The sequence below is a fragment of the Curcuma longa genome, unplaced genomic scaffold (assembly GCF_044706935.1).
Source record: "Curcuma longa cultivar G26 ecotype Majalengka, Jawa Barat unplaced genomic scaffold, ITB_CL_G26_1.1 contig_22386, whole genome shotgun sequence".
NCBI lineage: Eukaryota > Viridiplantae > Streptophyta > Magnoliopsida > Zingiberales > Zingiberaceae > Curcuma > Curcuma longa.
The window spans coordinates 17,921-39,311 of NW_027431892.1; the positions used below are offsets into that span (position 1 = coordinate 17,921).

Here is a 21,391-nt window from a genome sequence, read left to right on the forward strand (position 1 = left end):
TATTAAATAATATCGTTCATAATTAACGTTCAAGGTTTGATATGTTTAAATTGAAATTCTACCCAATCTGAAAAGAATAATGATTTATAATATGAAAAATATCAGCATGAAATGTAACAAAATATTATACATTGAATTATAATGAATTCCATTGCATATAGTTGTGAGTGTCATGCTGCACCCAATCTGAAAATATTCAGGTTGGGTGGAATTAATTTCATATGAAGGAAATTATTAATATACCGAAGAAACAACCGAAGAAAGACTTTGAGGTGAGTATAGTTGGATTATTTCATATGAAGGATTTATTAATATACCTAAATTCAAATATAATATATTTTTTTTCATAAATCTTAATCTCCCACGTACCCCTGCACACATTTGTGACAAATTTAGTTATTTGCTAATTTGAGGAATTAAAAATAGCATGTAACACTTATTCAATAAATGAAAAAGTGTTTTTAAAAGAACTTTTATTTTCAAATATTGCACTTGATATTCTTTGTGATTTTAAAGTTTAATATCCTGATGAATAAGTTATATTGATGAAATCGTAATTGCTTCTGGGGCTATAGGATCAAAAGAGTCATCTGTAGGATTAGATCATAAAGTTGGATATCTAAATTTTAAAAAAAAAATAAAATCATAAAGTTAATAAGATCATTTTTTAATAACTATTTGATTAATTAATTTTTTTGGGTGCAATCGATCTCTAATCAAGATTGATTAGGTTGGTCAAACTCAAGTTGACTCGAGTTGAAGTTTCGATGTTTGATCAATATGTTAAGTTGGTTCAATGAAAAGTTAAGTAGATTAAGATTAACTGGATAATTGACAAGATACGGAAAGTCCAAGTGGATCATGGGTGACCAGATGCTTGGTGGTCGGAAGTTCAACATGGAATTGATATGAGATGAAAAGTTTAAGTGGGTCATAAGTAACCGGACCCTTGACGATCAGAAATCCAACAAGGAGTTGACATAGAAGAGAAGTTCAAATGAGTCATGAAGGACCAGACACTTGTCATGAAAAACAAAGTCCAAGTAAGTCATAGAGAACTAGACACTTGATGATGACAGAAGTCTTGACAGATCAGGATTAACCTGATACTAAGAATAAATGAGTCCCGACAGGTCAATATTGACCTGATGCTAAGCAATGAAGTTCCGGTAGATTAAGGTCGATCGAATGTCAAACAACGATGAAGTCCCGATAGGTCAAGATTAACCAAATGCTAAGCAATAAGAAGTCTCAGTATGTCAAGATTGATCAGATGTTGAGCAAAGGAAGTCCTGGTATGTTAAGGTCAACTAAATACCAAGTAAGATTAGTAAGGATGAAATATGAGTATTAGTCGATTGATTGGGTGAATTAATAAATCGATGGACTCCAAACCTTGAAATTAGGATTTGAGATATTTTTAGGATTTGTTACAGTAATTATGAGTTCTGCTATAGTAACTAGGATTGCTACAGTCGCTATGACTCATAGCAAACCCTAAACCTCGAAAATTATGATTTGCTAAAGTAATTAGAGTTTGCTATAATATGTTAGGGTTATGCTATAATAGCAATTGATTATTGGGTTCCAGCAATCAATTGTTAGTACTGTAGCAGCAAATAGAATGTTGTGAAATCAATTGGCTAGTTCAATTGTTCATTGACAATCAATTGGTGACTCCTAATAATCGATTGCTAAAGTAAAAAAGAGTCGTTTTATAAGTTTGAACGTTCGGATTCGATGACAATCGATTGATAAAGTCTAGCAATTGATTGCTAAGCAGATTTTAATCTGAAAGCAACCTATAAAAGAGGATTTCATGAAGATTTAAAAGCACCGATTCTTGAGAGGTTGGAGATGAAGTGTTGTTGCATTTTCCACCACCAAGAGACATTCCAAAGTGATAAAAGAGCAAGCAAAATAAAGATTTTTATAAAGTAGTTTACTTTTGTGTATTTGCTTTTGTATTTCATATTCTTGTTATTTCTTGTGAAAACTTATTATAAGAGGCTTCTTCACCTCCGGATGATATTTGAGAAGGAGAAGGTGTTGGGATGTATACCAGAATCCTAGCTATGTAAATAAACATTCTAAAATAAGAATCACATTTGGTCAATGTTTGCATTTAGTTTTTATGCAAGTGTCCATTTAATCTATATTGTAGATAAACATGGTGTGCGGAGTCACACACAGAAGACCATGTTATCAGTTCCTTATAGATTACAAACAGTGTTCACAACCAAGATGAATTGGACAAACCATTAGATTGGTTGTAGTGTAATTTGGTCTTAGTCTGTCTTGACTATAAAATTATACTAGTACACTCAGTGTGTATTGAGCAGGACCATCTGAGGATTGTTCGATTTATACTGACTATATAATCGAACTAAACCTCTGTTGCTATGAATGTACATGCTCTTAATCCCTATATAATAACAAGCACATGTACTTAGTATATACTTCCTTGATTCATTAAAGGGTGAGATTTAGAGCGATGAATCAAAAGGCCCGATGAGTTGGGAAGTAATATTATGTACATGGTGTGTTGTTGATTATAGAAGGAAACTGTGTCCTATAATCTAGGCTGATGATGTCCCCTTGAGGAGCTCATAAGGATTATCATGTAAACCCTGCAGGTGGACTTTGTCCACATGATAATAAGGTTGAGTGGTACTACTCTTGGATTAGAAATTAATTAAATTCGAGTTGTCAGTAACTCATTTAATTGACGGACATACGATATCTTAAACACAGGGAGATTAATGTACTTATAGTAAGAAGGAGCCCATATTGTAATATGAGATTGGTGCGGTAGTGCGATGAAAACTCTCTAGTGGAATAAGTTATTATCGATGGACTTAAGCTGTGTGTTCGGTGAAGAACATGGGAAGCTTAAGCTCCATCAGAGACCTAAACCAATTCCTCCTCTAGGTCCCTGCTGTAGCCTCTAGAAATCCTCAAATCCGCCTTGGAAGAATTCATGAAGAAACTAGGCATTCAAACACATACAAAGCAGTGTAATCGATCACCTGATCGATTACACACCTTGGTAATCGATCACCTGATCGATTACTAAAGCTCCGTAATCAATTAGCTGATCCATTACGGAGGCTGGTAATCAATCACCTGATCGATTACACACCTTGGTAATCGATCACCTGATCGATTACCAGGCTTAATGAAGAAAAAGTTACGATGTTTAATCGATTCCTTGATCGATTAAGCCTCTGGGTTCGAATTGGTAACTTCCGAAATCATACCAAATTCTCCGATCGGATTAAATCCAATCATACCAAGTTTATGATTGAAATCATACCAAGTTTATGATTCAAATCATACCAAGTTTATGAGGTGGCTAGGCTATAAAAGAGGAGGCTTGCAAAGGGTTTGAGACACAACGAAACAAATCCTTTTGGTCGCCGGAACCCCTCTTTGGTCGGCAACCATCCCCTTCTTCCTCTTCTCTTTTCTCCAAGATAAAGAGAAGGAAGGAAAGTTTGCTAGCCATCGGAGAGTAGAATTCTGGTGGAGAAATTCTCGAAGGATCGTTGCCCACACAACGTTCGAGAAGAGGAGAGGAATACAGCAGAAGATCGAGGGATCATCCACATCCTTCACAACAGTCCGAAGAAAAGGTATAATTTAATGTTTTCGCGTTAATTAAATTATCCTTTTTATCTATGGATCCTGTAAAACAAACACAAAAGCCCAATGATCTAAATGCGTCGATCAAACTTCGTTTGATCGACTATGAGGGCAACTTGAAATCATTTCCGAAAAAATTTTTATTCTGGGAAATCAACCGGAACGGTTTTTCAAGACTTTCCCATCAGAAGGATAGTAGGAATAGTCGTTAGAACTAAGCCTTAAATGTAGTCGCCTTGAGAGACTGTAAATCAAATAAAATCTCAGAGTTTTACATGCGACATCAGTTTTAATTTAAGTTTTCACTGTGCATTCAAACGATGAGCATGAAATTGAAATGAAGCGAATGAAGCTATTCACCTCTTTTAGCTCACACGGGTCCTAACAAATTTATTATTATTATTCAAATTATTCAAATAGATAACGTCGCTAAAGGAGGATGAATAGTGACTATGGATTCTATCGTGTTCATCATTCATTGTGCACGTTTATAAAGTATTAACACACAGTGATAATATAGAAACAAAACACATGCACACCAAATTGATTTACGTGATTCAGAACCTTTGACTCCTACTCCTTGGCTTAGTCCTAACGATTCTTTACTATATGTCTCTTTGTCAAATACCTTCGAGATGCAGAGAAACCTCTTACAACACATATTCTTTACAAATATATACAAAGCAAAAATAAGTGTAAAATGGTAACAAAAGAAACCGAAATGAATAATTTAAACTAAGAAGCTTTGATTTGATCGATGTTTGTAGGTCTTGGATTGCCTCTTGAGGTCTGAAAATACAACAATACTCCCCTCTAAAATCTCAAAGAATAAGAAGCAAAATCCTCCAATGAAACCCTCTTTTATAGGCTTCAAGATGTGTCTACTTTTCTCTTATTAATCAACTACATGCACACATCGATCGATTTCTCTGCTAAATTCGACCATTTCACCTACAAATGATTATTTCCAACTCATCTTTGACCACAACAGTCAACTATTCATTATCATTAATCGACTAATTCCAAAACAATTGAGTACTATAGTCGAGTTCAACACATTTTGTTTGCTCGAATAGTAACAATAGTCGAGTCAACTGATCCACTCCATCAACCGACTGATCATCATCAATCAAGTTTCCAACTCGACCTAAAAGTCTTTTGTTCAGTACAACAGTGTCATCAATAGAGTCCCCCACTTGACTGATACATCAGTCGACTGATAAAATCAATCAATCGATTGGTCAACCACAACCCCACTTAAGTCCCCTCAAATCGATTTCGAGGTTTAGAGGTCATTAGTTGATTGTTACTCCCTAGCAGTCATACATTTGTTTTCAATTTTTCAAAGTTAAATTCTCGCATTATCTAGTATTCAATTGACCTCAATCTATTGAAATTTCTTTTGTCCAATATTTGATCAACTTTGACTTGTCAGACTTTTTTTTGTTAGCATATGATCAATTTTAACCTACTAGGGCTTCATCGTTGCTTAGCATTCGATCAATTTTGATCTGTAGGAACTTCACCATTGTCCAATATCCAATCAATCTTGACTTATCAGGATTCACCATTACATAGATCCAGTCAATCTTGACTTGTTAGGACTTCACCACTATCAAACATCTAATTCTCTTTGATCTATTTGGACTTTTGCCTAACATTTGGTCATCTGTACTGACTTGTTAGGGCTTCTTTCATTATTAAGTGTTTAATCAATCTTGATTTATTTGGACTTCTCTCTTGCCAACTCCCTATTGGACTTCTGATTGCCAAGTGTCCGGTCAATCATGATCCACTTAAATTTCTCTTTTGTCAACTCCCTGTTGGATTTTTGATTTTCAAGTATCTGGTCAATCGTGACTCATTTGAACTTCTCCACTATCAAGTATGCAGTCAATTTTGACCTATTTAATTTTTCACTCAACCATCCACATCCAAATCAATCTTAGTCAACTTGACCAAGGTCCATTGCACTAATTTCTTTCCAATAAAATTTTCTTTTATTTGATGTCTTGCTTTCATCAACAAACATATTAATCAAATATTAAAATTTAACTCAAGCTTAGTCAACCAAATTTGATCAACTTTGATCAAAGGTCTTACACAAAACACTCTATACATATAATCACATATCTGGTGTCATTAAATTTATAGAGATTTGGGGTCGATGAAAAGAAAGCAATAGTATATAAAAGAAATGAGGCTGACTTGTTGTTCAAACAATGGAGGACGGGTTTGTCTTAGAATAGACTAACACAATTTAAAAATTATAATTAACAATATTATATAGAATGTTAAATACAATTACTAATATTCTATAGGATGTTAAATATCATTTCCCTGGGTTTAAATTTGCAATATATTTAGCATAACATTAATTGAGTATGCAAGCTTGGCATTGGCATATTGGCATGGGTGGTCGAAGTTCGCCCCCTAGAGCATAGTTAAGTTAATTACGATGGGATAGATTTATTGAAGTGGACAAGAGCCAAATCTCAACGAAGCCGAGACAATGTCCTCCCCGTCGTGGCCAACTACAGTTTCCCGATTTACCTTTTCACAAATGGTCATGGAACCAACCGTGTGAGGCTGTTGGGGTGGTGGGTTCTACCTTTTGCATAAGAAGGGTGGCCGTAGTTCCAATTTTGTTTGTAAATTTGTGTATTGGTTTATGGATTTTGATAGTGATTTGTGTATACTTATTAATTAGATTTCCATATATAATCAATCGATTGGTTGATTAATATATTTTTTGCAAAGGAATAAGTATTTAATTAATTAATAGGTAGATTGATTGGGCCTCACCATCTACATATTGATTGATTCGAGAAGTTCAATTATTGCTTGTCATATTGATTGATTGAAACCTAGTTACGAGATATCAAAGGAAACATATACAGGTCCCTCCCCTTCTCAACTTTTTAAATACTATCAAATTTGTTTTTTAAAACTTAGTCTACGTTACTAATGTATGTTTTTTGTTGGATTAGGCTAAAACTTTGCTAACAAAAACATAATCCAAACCTCATAACTCGTCCATCATCAAAATGCCCAAACCTAGTTGGAAATTTTGTGATAGAACTTCTTTTCGATGACATCTTAAACAAAAAAACTATAGATTCAATCGTACAACGGATAAGAAGAACTGTCTATACATTGAATTATCATTTTTGCAACAATGAATTGCTATACAAACAGTAAGGCTTCTGTAGCACAGTTTTCCTTTTCTATATTCTCTCTCCTATCACCACAAGGTTCACCAGCAAAAGTTATAAATGAGCAAGAAAATCGTCGACAGTATAGTATATAAACATGAAAACCAGGTACGTAAAAAATCACTCTACAGAGGTCACTCGACTATCCTTGACCAGATTTTGTTATCTAGCAATGGAACTTAGTTTTTTTATACATTTCCGAACATGAGTGGGAGAAATCTGACATAACTCTGAAGAGATCGGCAAGTGTGTTTTTAGACTCACAAGTGAGTTGTCCCCCACCACCTTGCATTGCTTTCTGCAGGCTCCTTCTGCAGCTTTCAGCTTGATATATGCATTCTCTAAGGCAGTCCTCTGTGACATTATCCTGCTCATATGTGCTCCTTTTTCTCTCACTATCACTTGTGCCAGCAGCTTCTGCCATCTTCTGCATGTACTTTAGATTCCATTCCTCCAATTCTCGTTTTTTGTGCTCATGATCCTGCCGGGCATCATCCCACTTCAACTTTAAGTTTAGCTCTTCAATTTGGCACAGAACAACTGCATGCAATGCTGCTCAGAAGCTACCTTGGTGCTATTAAGTGGAAGACTCTCTAAGTGTTCTTGCCAATCATGTAGCAGGACCTTGATGGGGAGTCAGGTTATCTCAGTGGAGATGATGCCTCCTTCCCACTGTTCACAAGAGGGATAATGTTCAAATTCAACCAAAAATTGAGGAATTCGATATAGTTTTTTTTTATGATCAATGAGTTTTTGTAAATGGGAATCCCATTCTCCTACTATATTTCTAAGCTCAACAGCTCGTTTACAATGTTGATGACTCGTCTCTCTGAGAGGAAGTTGAATGCCAATAGTTCTGATGTCCTTTGTCAATTTAAGCTGGCTGCGATGATGTAAACACATCGTTTCCCACATCCTAGACATCCTGTTCAAATGGAAATAATGAAGGTGAGGAATGAGAAACTAATGAAATTTAAGATGAACTTGCGTTAAGGAAATTTATCATTTTTTAATTCTGCCATATGTTGAAATGCCTTTTACAAGTAGAAAACATGAAATACTCAGGTGCATGGGAATTCTCCATATCTGAAGGTTATCGTATGTTTTGATGCACCATGAGACTAGAATACATTTTAGAACCATGTGGTGTTACTTAGGAATCAAGACACCATGAGACTAGAATACATTTTAGAACCATGTGATGTTACTTAGGAATCAAGATAGAACTAGAATTGTATCACTAGCAATTTATTCTAATTATCTACATTTCTAGATCAAGAACAGAAGACCACAGGATGTCTAATAATCTGAAATGCTGAGAATAAAAAGTATTTGGAAGCCCTAACAATGGTCAGTATTTTCTGCAAAAGGTTGACCTGCTAATTTTATGACTAACCGTAATTTGGTCTATCTCAAAGTAATCTTCGTCTTACAATCTCTAATGCTAAACCTATTAATCATCCATATTATTTCATTGGCATGTAAAAAACAAGACAATTTCAAAAGAAGAAAACAAGGACGAGATTAGTTGAAAAATATGGAGTTTAAGTAGGAATAACGGTAACCTTAATTTGTAGGTAGGCAGACCTCAACAAAAATGGAATGCATTGATTCAGGTACTGTTCTAACCTAAATATCTTAAGGATAACTTATATTAAATTGCAAGAAAAAAAATCATATCCCAGAAGCTCTTTATCCTAGAAAACTATCTTTTATATATGGCAAATTTTGCACTGCATTGAATATATACTAGAATTGATCATGGTGAGATACAGCCTATGCAAAATGTTGCTTACATGTTTTCAATGTCCAAACCAAGGAGAAGATAAAACAACACATCTTAGGATTATCAGAAAGAAATATTTTCTCACAAGCAATGAGACTATGAGAAGTTTGTCATATGTAGTAAGATTCAAACTCCAATGAAGTATAAGTGAATTTAAGTTAATATTGACGTTAATTAATATAAAATATAATTACTAATTTAATAAATTAATCCTAAACACTTTATTTAATATATGATTAATCTAATATTAATATGTTTAGTTAATATAAATTTAAGCTAATAACATGATAATCCTAAAGATCATGTTATGAACCAAACCCATCCATCCCACCCCTTCTATGCAACATGCCATCTACCAAATGCCCCGCTTCTCCCTTGCACACGCTAGACCAACCCCTTCTTAATGCAAATGAGAAATCAAATAATGCAAAAAAGAAATAATTTTGAAGAAAATAAATTGATGATAAATTTCAGATTAGTTCATTCGCAATAAAAGGAAAGAAATTGAAAATCTTCAAGAACAAAAAATATTCAAGATTGACGCATCTACAATAAATGAAAATAAATTAGAAAATATTCAAGATTGAAAAATATTTAACATTGACTCATATAAATAATTGCACAAGCCATGCGGGGTGAAAAATACCTTGCCTTTGGCAAGACAGGATTTGAACCCGTGACCTCTAGGTCACATGGTAACATTGACTCATATGTAATAAATAAAAAATGGAAAATATTCAAGATTGGCAGATCTACAATAAATTAGATATTTGATTTTTATTATTTGATAATTAATATTTTTATTTTGGTAATAAATAGGGAATAATTATAATCGCTATTAAGATTAATTTATTTTCTTTATATAAAATATTTATCTCCATATTTACTAGGAGTAGAGCCTATACAAATCTTGAATTTTAACCATCTTTGAATCAATACAATTTCATATTTGACTTCTCTAATGTAAGTTTTTCCTCGAGGCGAGGTTATTTCCTTCTTCGCTTCATCAATTTCGTTCCTAGTTCCTAGGAGATTCGGTAGTTTGATTTTGGTGTTGAGTCTCTTCTACAACACCAGATGCCATCCATGTAGTGCCTCCCTTCTCCCCACATGCAATGCCAAATCAACTACTTTACCTTTCCTCGTTCAACTCCCTTAGTGAAAGCCCTCTAAATTGAAGCACAGGGATCAATTTCTCACTTCAAGATGAATCTCACTAAATGCCTACATTCTCTTCTTGTTTGCTCACACCGCCATTTTTTCCCCCAACTGAAGTATCCTTCTCCACTCCCTTCTTTTAGAGCCAAAGCCCATGTACTGACTAAGATAGGATTGATATCATTCAACATCAGAATGATTTTGACCGCTACTGTTGATCCCTTCATGCCAATGATTACCATTTTTGGTTAGTAGGTCAAGTGGTACATTTCTCTTGTGCTACTTTAAATAATGACCTTGTTGTTAGTATCTACTCTAAATTCATTCCAACCCCATTTAAGAGATCCCTGACCCATTTAAAGAGTCACGTAGTCATGGGTACTCCGAAATGCTCAATTGTCATCCCTAGTTAAAAGCTCTAACTAAAATAAAGACCATGAACTATTAATCTCATCGAAGGCTTGATGGCCAACACTTATGCGGACGAGATTGTCTTCTGATCAAATTTTGAGAGATGAGTTAGAGTTAAACAAAGGAAATTTAAAACACCAAGTGGTTGTTGTAGCCAGATGATGCTTCTGCCATTTTAGACCAAGTAGCTAACTAACGTATGACACCAAATCCACTTAGTCAATTAATCAAGCTATTTTCATAATGTGGCCTCCTCCTCCTCAAGTTGAGATTAGCCTAAAAGATGACTTTCTCAACAAGACCAGTACCCGGTGCAATTCTCTCATGTGATAAGACTTGATCACTTCATCTCAAATGTTTCAGATAGTCTCCAGTGCAAAGTTTTGTGATGCTCTCTTCTTGGTGATATGATTAAACAAACTTTGACTAGATTGCGATTTGGTTGAGAGGTGCAATATGTTAGTGATCCACCTATGCAAATCAATCTCTTGGATGTTCCTGGCTCCGTCCCTGGTGAGATCTAAAACTTCTTTGTTTGCAGCCTCTTTTTGCTCACTGAATATATGATATTGTCTGCTTTACATGTTATGACCATTGTACAATTTCGTTTCCACTTATCATGATGAAGCGGTCATTGTTGACACCCATAACATCATTCCCCTCCCTAAAATGGTACATTCTCAACAATGAAGGGAAATTTTGTCGAAGTTTGAGAGTGGGCACATAGAAGGCTTTCATGAGTAATAATGCTAAGCAATGTAGAAAGCATAAGTGAAGAACACGAGAAAGAATTGGTCTGATTGACCCCTTTATCCATGAAATGTTTTGAGGTATGGGAAGTTAAAACAAGATGGATTTTAAAGCCTGACAATAACATGGATTTGTGTACAACCAGTTGATGCATCAAGTGCTGGGAACAATCTAAAGGAATGCGCAATCAATTTATTAGGAAGATGTTGGATTGGTATACCTATGCTTAAGTAAACCAAATCCTTGGTAATGAAAAGTGATCTCATGATGTTTGGCATGGCAGTAGCATTTCATCCTTTGTTGAGCTTGCTGTGAAGGAGAGCACAAGGAACACATTATTTGATCTAGGGTGACTATGAATGATTCAAAAGCTTTCAAGTGTGTAGCACTCAACATATAAGCAAGTTAATTTGGAAGGAGGAAGATCATATGCTTTGAAGGAAGTAGCTTGCAATGCATAGTGATAACTATGGTTGTAACAATATTCAACCCGAGCAAGCCAGTGATGCCTTAACCAAGAAACAAGAATTTAAGATACATCTCAGAACATATTTGCAAACTCAATTTGGCCATGAGATTGAGGGTGGTATGCACAACTGAAGTTGAGTTGTTGCGCATTGCTTAAGCAATTCCTTCCAAAATGTCTCTAACTCTTATTCTCAACTCAGGAAGCCCAAAACTCCAACATATAACGAAGAGGTGTAGTAGTTGACTGATGATGTAACAGGCTAACTAAGCATACTAGGAAAGCTTATCAACCTGACCTAGTATGATATCTTTGTCATGAGATTTACAAAGACCTGCTGAAGAATCAATATAGACTTTTCAGCCAAGGTATTGAATATACTTCTTAACTAGTAGCACCAATGCAAAGAAGAGGAGATACTTGGGCAAATGATACCATGCTGAAGCATTATAGATCAGCATTCAACCTCATCATTTTGGAGTTAAGAGTAGCAGTAAAGTCATACCACTTAGACTTGATCCTAGAGAATATGACTCGGTGGCAATCCCCTGGGTTCATCAAATAAGGTCTTGAAGTAACAATCAGTTCAAGTCATGTTCCAGGATCAATCAACAATGCTTGTAGTTGTGTAACTGTGCTTCCTCTTGATCCCCTTGTAGTTTGATATCACGAAGTCGCAGTTGAATCAATATGGCTATGGCCTTACAATCCCAACTTATTGCATCAAGTGTACACAACTAGTTAACAGTGAGAATAAAATTGAATCTGGTAGAGGAAGCATTTAAAAATCAGCATGGATAGGTCATTGTCAAGGTGTATAATAGTACATATCTCAAGGCAGTTAAACCAACAATATGTATTAGAACATGCATTTCAACTACTATTCCTTTATATTCTATGTTTAGCTCACCATATCAGACGTAAAAAGGAAAGAAAAAAAGGCATAAATGTGCTTTAGAGTACGTACAAATCATGGATTCAAATTTCGAACCATTTCACCCGATACGGGCGAAACATCTTGTTCCGCCCAAGGACCGACACCGGCACAATCAATTTCGATCGGGACGCTATTCGGAGATGTCGCGCGGCACTAGCGACATGTCCAAAGGCATCGCCTGGGCCTAGCGTTGTCTCCGGAGGCGTCGCGCAGGATTGGTGTCGCCTCCGGAAGCGTTGTGCAGGACCAGAGACACCTCCAGAGGAGTCATGCGGGCCTGACAATGCCTCCGGAGGCTTCACACTAGACCGGCTATGCTTCTGAAGGCGTCGCACTAGACTGACGACATGTTCGGAGGGGTTGCGGCCGTCGTCGCACGGACCGCACGTGCTCGCAGTGGCGCATAAGGGGGGATAGAGATTTTTAATAAAACTTAAGTTTTTAATAAATAACTTAGGTTAATTAACTTAATCAACTCCTAGCTATAATTAAGATAATTTAAATAGCTTACTTAAAGTCTAATAAAATTATCCTATTAATTTAATATATATATATATATATATTAATTATTTTATTTTTTATTTTTATAATTTTACATTAAATTTTTTTATTTTTTGTTAATAATATTTTATATTTAAAAAATATCAAAACTATATCGATACGGTACGATACAGTACTGAAATTATATCGTTCCGGTCTGGGACCGAAACCTTAGCACGGCTCAAAATTTTAAATCATGATATAAATACATTTACCACAAACACAATAAGTAACAACTTACCTATTTACAAGTTCCACTAGCTTGACATATAGGTGATGATCACGAAGACGATTAATTGCTGAACTGTTGCATCCATTGACTGCATATCAATTATATATCTTGTTTGCAAATGGCTTACAGCTGACTTGGCTCTTTCCAATGTTGTCGAGTTAATGTTACGTTTTTCTAGCTTATTCAGCACGACTAACTTTTTTTTATACTCCTTTTTCATAAATTCACCAACCTGTATAGAGACTAAAAGTATTATGATATTTGACAATAGAAAAAACTGAGAAACAATTCAGCAGTATATGACCATTGCTTGTAGAAGTTTCCTTGAATAAGTTAGGTGTGAGTAATAAAGGATTTGCAGGACACTTACAAGAGCAGATTAGAAAGGAAACAAATTTCCTCAAGCAAACAAAAACCTAGGGGATGCTCTGTACAGAACAAAAGAAAACACATGTACAAAATAAAACAAAGCTCAAATGCAACAGAAGAAAAAATGTCATAAGAAACGCAAGAACATCTTAGATAATCAGTATGTGGGAATTATGTCTATACCAGACTTTAATTAGCAGTATACTAATTGCACCAACCAACAGCCAAGCATATCTAGCAATTAGCATAGACCAAAGCATGGTTGAAAATCTTGTTCCTTGCCAAGGAACACTAAAAAAATTACTTGCTCCATTTGTATTGCACAGTACCAACCATGTACTGCTAGTATTGTGCAACACAAGCTTTTGTCTCACCCTATCAAACAAAATCGATCCCAAAATGGGTGAGAAGAGAGAATAGAACAAAGACATGTGATAGCAAACTGAAGATGGGTTCATGACAAAGGGCCAGAGGTGGGATGCACCTGAAGGCTTTGCATGAGGCTTTCGATGTGGTCCACATTGAGTTCAATTGTGCTTTAAAGATCAATGGTGGAAATGTAGCATTGAAGATATATGATAAGTCAGTTCAAATGAAAACCAATTTGAGACTAAAAACCACCTCTTCTTCTTCTTCTTCTTCTTCTTTTTAGTTGCAGAAGACTAAAAACCACCTCAATTCCATGCATTAGTGGCTAATTAAGTCTTAGTAATTGCTAAATAGATACAGATTTAATGGTATATCCACTCATTAAGACCCATAATTAGGTTAGTACCGGTCTGACACTGAGACAGTACCATTCCAAGTTGATACCGGAACCCATATCAAAACCAAAATTTTTAACTCAGATGAAAGCAGTAAATATCTTAAATTGGGGCATTTTTAGTTGATTATTATCAATTGAAGACAACACAATTAGGATATGAAACTTTGTTTCCAAGACACCCAAAATAGTTGAGGGTAAATGGAAAGAGACAATTATTTGAAATAACGAGATATGCTCATTTGTGTCCACAAACACCTCTTTAACAAAACAAGCATCTGCAGAAGCAATAAGGACCTGGAAAGAATGTTGCATTCGGCTTCAAACTTCAAACAAGGCAACAATATAGCAGGGTCCAACTTCTTGCAGTAGACAAAATAAGTTTCTTGTTTTGGATTACTTCAGGAATTAATAATGGTGCCACACCCAAGAAAGAATCTATATGAGCTATGCCTCCAAATTAGCCTAATAAAAGAAGGGAACTAGTTGTACTAGCCTCAAAAAACATGGGACACAAACCTCGTTTTCTGTCGTAGTTTTGGCCCTTAGCCAGAATAGTGTGATTTCAACACTGTATTACTTGGAATGCTTCAGCAAGCATCAAGATGGGAATTGATAAGTTTAGATGGGTTTTAATCCTTTAATACTCTTACTAGTTAATTTATTTTAAAATAAGACTATAGCAATTAGATAGTAAATTAAATTAAAATTTTATCATACTAAATTGCTCTCATAGTTGACCTGCTTTGACATTGGTTATGTATCGTGATGAATTTAGATGAGTTTTACACATTTAACCCATTTTTACTTAGATTTACTACTACTACAAAAATCATATCAATTAGATAATTAAATTAAAAACAATTTTACTCATTTTTTACTTTAATGCATGAAATTTCGGCATTTACATGCAAAAATGAATTTTCATAAGTTTTACCCATTTAATGCACTTTCATGATTTACTACTTACTAAGATCATATCAATTAGATAGTTAAACTAAAAATTACTCATTTTATATTTAATGCATGTAGAGATGAATTTACACAAATTTTACTTCTATAATCTTCTTCTACTTAACTTAATTACTTTAAAAATAAAACTATAACAATTGATTAACCAATTAAATTAAAATTTATGAAGAAACAAGCTGTAAAAAAAACAAATTATAGTTTGATGTCATCTTGATGCATGTCGAGTGTTGAAATGTGGCAAGTGTCTACATGATACTGTTAGTTATCAGTATGATAGCACAGGCAGCAAAGAACAAATTAGTCGTGTCAATCAATATTGGATTTTGGTAGTTTATCAAAATGGTACTTTTCGGCCTGTTGGTGTGCATGAAATAAGATTTCAAACAATGTGGATAAGTACTTAACACAAGTATCCACATAACCATTGTATTCATTTGTGTACTAGGGTATATGTAGCAGATATACATGTGGCTATATCATTCTTAAACTTTTAATTTAAACTTTCTGTTTTAAAATCCAATTCTAAACCATATCATTCTCCTCCGTTAAGAAAAGTTCGACTCTATATGAACTATCAACATCTCTTTTTAGATCGTATCCATTAAGAAGAGCTTGACTCTTAATGAATTATCAGTATATTTTTTTAGATTGTGTCCACTAAAAAGAGCTCAACTCTAGATGAATTGTCATTATCCTTTTTTAATCATGTCAATTAAGAAGAGCTCAACTATAGATGATAAATTGACTGTGTCATTCTTTAGGTTGTGGTTTCTAAGCATAAGGAACACTTATATCACCAACTTTGGCCAACATGATTTCTTCTATATTTCCTTGGTCGTCCCTCCAAATGAATAAGGTACTTGGGTGTTTTCTTTCTCAATTTGGTTCTTAAGGAATTGAGCTTCGACTTTATTTTCTTCTCCTTCATTTTCGTTTCTAATGAGTAAGGAAACGCAAAGATTGACTAAGAGGTAGAAATGCTCTTTGCAGCTCTTCTGTAAAAAATTAATATACATGAGTTGAGACTCTAATATCTCCTACTAAATTAACACATCTTTCTCGACAAAAGCATTTGATGGCACTAAAGAGCTCGAGTTTGCGTACACTTGACACATTTTCACTCCTAATGGTCCCTTAAGTTTGTCCATAGTTTTTATTAATAAATTTTAAACCCCATAAACTCACCAAGCACTTTTAACTAAAAGTGTTTGGTGATTGTAAAGACCTTAAATTCGTATCAGATCATTGCATCCCTAATTATTGCCTAAGTTTATCTATGCCCTTTTCTTGATTTTAAACCACAAAGTGATGCAATGGTGCCAATTTGGCATGAATTCAAACACTCAATGGTCCTTTGAGTATTTTTAGCTAATAGTGTGGGATTGCATTAAAAGTTCAAAACTTAGAAAAGAGAACATGAACAAATTTAAGGGACTAAAAGTGCAACAATGTCAATTTGATATAAATATGAAGTTTTAGGATCAGCAAATATTTTTACCCAAAATATGTTACTTTTATGACACTAAAGAATTCAAAATATATAAAGAATGGATGAACTCAAAAGATTAATAGGTGTGTAACAATACTAATTTGATATGAATTTAAAACATTTATGGTCATCATACACTTTTGATCAAAGGAAAAAAAAACTAAGACTTTAACTTATTGTCACAGTTCAGTCCAATTCAAGCAATTAAAAATCAATTCAATGCTTTAACAGAAGTAGTTTTTTAAAAAAAAGTATTTCCTTTGTTAAATATCAAAGTAGAGTGTACCTTGAGATCTTTTACAAAGCTAAAATATGTCAAGTTGAAGTGACCTTAAAAGTTCAAATTGAGAGGCATTAATAAGGGACAATTGAGAGGACATAGTGACAAAGTTCAAATTGGAAGAAGACCATCAAAGATATCTTATGTAATATGGATGTATGGTTATTGGATTTATGCTATAAAAAAATAGTGGAACTAACATTTTCTGATTTAAAACATTCAGAACAAAAGTTATATCATCATTTTTAAGCTAAGAAAGATAGGGGGAAATTAAAATATCAATCCTATTTTTTATAAAATATTGACAATGTTATTTTATTTCAAAAACATCAAAAGAATACCCTACCGTAGGTGACCCTCTAGTAGCTTTTGCGGCGGCTCTTTTCGTAGTCCTGTGAAGCTTCCGGGATCTCAACCGGGACATCCTCCAGCCTTCAACGATCGGAGACCGATGCTGCTCTTGTGAGAAAGATAGAACACCCGTTAATCCAATGTTCCCAAGGAACAGTCCAGTGAGATCCACGGGCATAGAAACGGTAGTGAACAAGAATAGTTTCCTTTCGAAGAAGAAGAAGAAATCTTACCATGAAACTCGATTAATTGAAGAAGCGCAGGCGGAACTCTAGATCTGTCCCCGTAGACACATCAGATCTCGCCCCTTTTGACATCCGCGAATCAGTGTGGAATCATCAAGCTTCATATCAGCAACTACTTCCACAGTAACAGCATTGGGAGAAGGAAATTCGACCGAGAGAAGGGAGATCGGGAGAGGGATGCAGGGCTTCTTAGAGGAAGAAAGAAGAAGAATAGAAGGCTTTCTTTCGCCCAGAGCGCAGGGGTCGCCTTTATTGTCTTTTGAGTATCTGTCATATGTGCTAATTGATATAGGAAGAAGACATTTATAGAAATGCCTAGTCGCCCACATCTGCCCCCTTTTGAAGGCCAGAGAGCCGAACCCTCCGAACCAGCCCAATCAGAAGAGATGGACCCAAAGGAGGTAGCTGCCCTAGTTTCCTTCCTCGTGTCCCAAATCCCCCTCCTCCTTCTCACCCTCTTCCCCTTCGCCCACCCGCGACCTTCGTTTTCCACCCCCTTTTCTCCCTCCGCCCCCCAATCCTCCCTCCTCTCCCTTTCCCTCCACCTCCTCTCCTCCGCCTCCCACATCGCCGCCATCTCCCCTTGCCGCCCCCGCAAGCGCAAGCGATACCAGCAAGACTCGGAGCCGCACGCCGCCATTGCCCTCCGCCGGCGAGACCCCGACCACTCCCTTCTTTGTTTCCGCATGAAGTCTACCACCTTCGAGTGGCTCTGCGGCCTCCTCGACCCCCTGCTCGACTGCCGCGACCCCGCCGGGTCTTCCCTCCGCCTCTCCGGACCCACCCGTCTCGCCATCGCTCTCTCTCGCCTTGCCTCGGGTGCTCCCTACCCTGAACTCGCCGCCCGCTTCGGGGTGCCCGAGTCCACCGCGCGCTTCTGTACCAAGCACCTCTGTCGCGTCCTCTGCACCAATTTCCGCTTCTGGATCACGTTTCCCTCCGCGTCTGAACTCGCTTCGGTTTCTGCTGGATTCCAGGCTGCCGGTGGTGGCCTCCCCGACTGCTGTGGCGCCTTGGCCTGCACCCGTTTCGAGGCATTCGGTGGTTCCGCCATTGCAGCGCAGATTGTGGCCGATTCTTCTTCTAGGATCACGCACTTCGTTGCTGGATTACGGGGCGACCATACCAATTTCATGGTTCTCAAGTCCTCGTCGCTTTACAAAGATGTGCAAGAGGGGAAGCTACTTGGAGCGACACAGTACTTGGTTGCTGATGGCTGCTACCCTCTGCTGCCTTGGTTGATGGTTCCATTCTGTGATCCGGCTCATGGTTCCAGTGACGAGAACTTCAATGCTCGGCACAGGTCGATGCGCCAACCTGCCATTCGGGTTGTGCAAAGCATGAAGAATTGGGGTGCGCTCAGTTCTCTAGCAGAAGAGGAGAATGCCAAAATGGCTGTGGCATGCATTGGCACCTGTGCGATTCTTCACAATGTGCTGCTAATGAGAGATGATTTCTCTACGCTCTCCGATATAGACGACAAATGGCATACTGATTTAGAACACTCCGGTAAAGATCCTGGATTAGAGGATTTTGCCATCGAGAGCAGAGCTTCGACACTGCGGAGCATGTTGGCTCTTCGCGCAAGAGCAGCCTGAGGATCTGTTCAAATCAGTGCCGCATGATTCTCGCTGCTCGATGAGGAAAGGAGTGTGCTATGGAAATTGGTATCAGTTCTCGTCTCCATTCTTTTCAATGGTATTTGTCTAATTTCGGTGCCTCTCGATTTCATTTTTTTTTTTTTGTTTCTAATTGTGAAGATCGTTCTTAATGTAGCCATCAGGGAAAAAATTGTGAAGATCATTTTCCTATTGAAAATTTGTACTTTACAAACTTACTGAAAACATTCTTTTCTCGATATCTTTTGAATTGCTATGATATCTAGGTATTCATCTAACTATAACTAAGTTTAAGGTAATGCATCATGAACCTTTAACAAATAACATTGTAAACTATTTTAATGTTTGGGCCAACAAGTCTTTGTTGTATGTGACTACATCAAAGTTGATTTGTGTTGTTTTGCAAGGTATGAACTGATTGACTATATTTTCAATTCAGCAGCGATTATAAATAAGATCATTAGATTGTGCAAGGAGTACATATGAGGATCTAAGAAGAACACTTAGAATGGAAGGGCATGTGCTCTCCAAAGGCAAAAAAAGGTCAAATTTCAAGGATACTAACTTTTTTTTTTTTTGATTTACAAGGGGTATCTGGGCATTTGGCACCAACTAGTCCCCTTGGCTGACCGGCCCTGCCCACGGCCTTCAACTAGGTCCCCACCGGCCAGCGAGGAAGAGAATCTGGCTCCTACATTCCAGCCCATTACCAAATTGGGATCCACGTGCCCGACTAGCACAGCCGACTACCACGCCCCAGGCATTAAACCCAGTGAGACGCACCCCGGAGGAATCGAACCGTGGAAGTGGCCTATGGAGAGGGAATGCGGTTACTAAGTGCACCACGCCCCTGGGGGTAAATTTCAAGGATAATAACGCTTCTTTGGGAGGAGGTGAGGGAAAGGAAGAGAAAGATAAAGAAGGAGAAAGAGAATCTTAATCCTTGTTTGGGATGGAATGAGTTAAGAAGGGAAAGGGCAGAAAAGGGTAAGCTTTACCCTTGCATGCTCATGAATCGACATAATTTCTTATACCTCAATTTGGGGTGTAAGAAAGGAGAAGGAAAACTTAAAAAAATATTTATTCTAATTTTATCCTTATGTTAAAATATTAATTATTAAAATAATTTATCTATTAGATATTTCGTTTTTGCATCGTCGCTTCTCCTTATCACGTAACACGAGCCGTCATAGGGTTTAATCGCTCGTACTTCTTGACATCGACCTTCGTCGTAAATCTCTCCGAAGATAAAACTCAAGAAGATATAGACAGGTAATCATAATCTCCTCCTTTTGCCCTCAGCAACAATCTCATATCTGAATGGACAAGAGTGCATACCGTAGTCGTTGTCTTTGTCATTCACCATTGGAAAGTGTTAATCATACGAATATATGATCTTATCTTCGTCCTTCCTTTTGATTGCTCTTCATATAACTCGTAGATAATACAAATAGATTCAAAAACTCATATATGCTGGTCATATTGCATTAACGTGACATTTGTTGATTCTAATAACATTTTAAACAATCATTGTTCGAACAATAGTCTTGATTATGATTTTTTATTGGATAAATGAAATTTTTTATTGTGCTTATACAAATTACAATTAAGTATATACAAAACCCAGATCCTGGATACAAAAGAAATGCTTATTTGGATGTAATAGGATGTCTATTCCTTCATGAATTATCCTTGTATTTTTTAATATTTTTCCTTTATTGTTTTCGATGTCATGTCCCATTTGATATAATCCCCTACTAAACCTTCTTGCAGTTTTGATATATTAGTTATTCCCTTATGCATCATCATGGCATATGATAGACTTTCATTTCTATTTCAGATGAAGATTCATTGGTAGGTGCTACCACACTTATGTATTCGAAAAATATTTCACCATTTTCATTCTTTTTTGCATGGGGCAAAGACAAGTATCTAATAAAATTATATTTATTTATGTTCAATTTTTAAGGTTAGAATTTCTTATTGCGCATTTGAATTTTTTTCAAATAAACATAGTTTTTGCACTCTAGGCTTACTGGCGTAAATATATTACGTGATCTTAATTTAAGGAAGATGAGATTTTTTATACTTTCTATTTAATATCTTGTGTGATATTAATTTATTTTTTTTCATTTATTTGATTATAGATGGGTGATCAAAATA

The 21,391-nt window shown here is 36.2% G+C and overlaps 1 protein-coding gene and 1 pseudogene across 1 annotated transcript; one reads left to right on the top strand and one right to left on the bottom strand.

Moving 5' to 3' along the window:
• Positions 1 to 6,785: 6,785 nt before the first annotated feature.
• On the bottom strand, positions 6,786 to 14,587 carry LOC141817883 (protein ROLLING AND ERECT LEAF 2-like; annotated as a pseudogene).
• Positions 14,588 to 17,983: 3,396 nt separating this feature from the next.
• Positions 17,984 to 19,436, top strand: LOC141817884 (protein ANTAGONIST OF LIKE HETEROCHROMATIN PROTEIN 1-like). The gene has a single exon (XM_074705503.1). It carries the CDS (start codon positions 17,996 to 17,998, stop codon positions 19,205 to 19,207), a length of 1,212 nt encoding a protein of 403 aa, XP_074561604.1. The 5' UTR covers positions 17,984 to 17,995; the 3' UTR covers positions 19,208 to 19,436.
• Positions 19,437 to 21,391: the final 1,955 nt, after the last annotated feature.

Coding starts and splice junctions, on each gene's coding strand:
- LOC141817884 (XM_074705503.1), top strand. CDS start 17,996: ATGGACCCAAAGGAGGTAGCTGCCCTAGTTTCCTTCCTCGTGTCCCAA.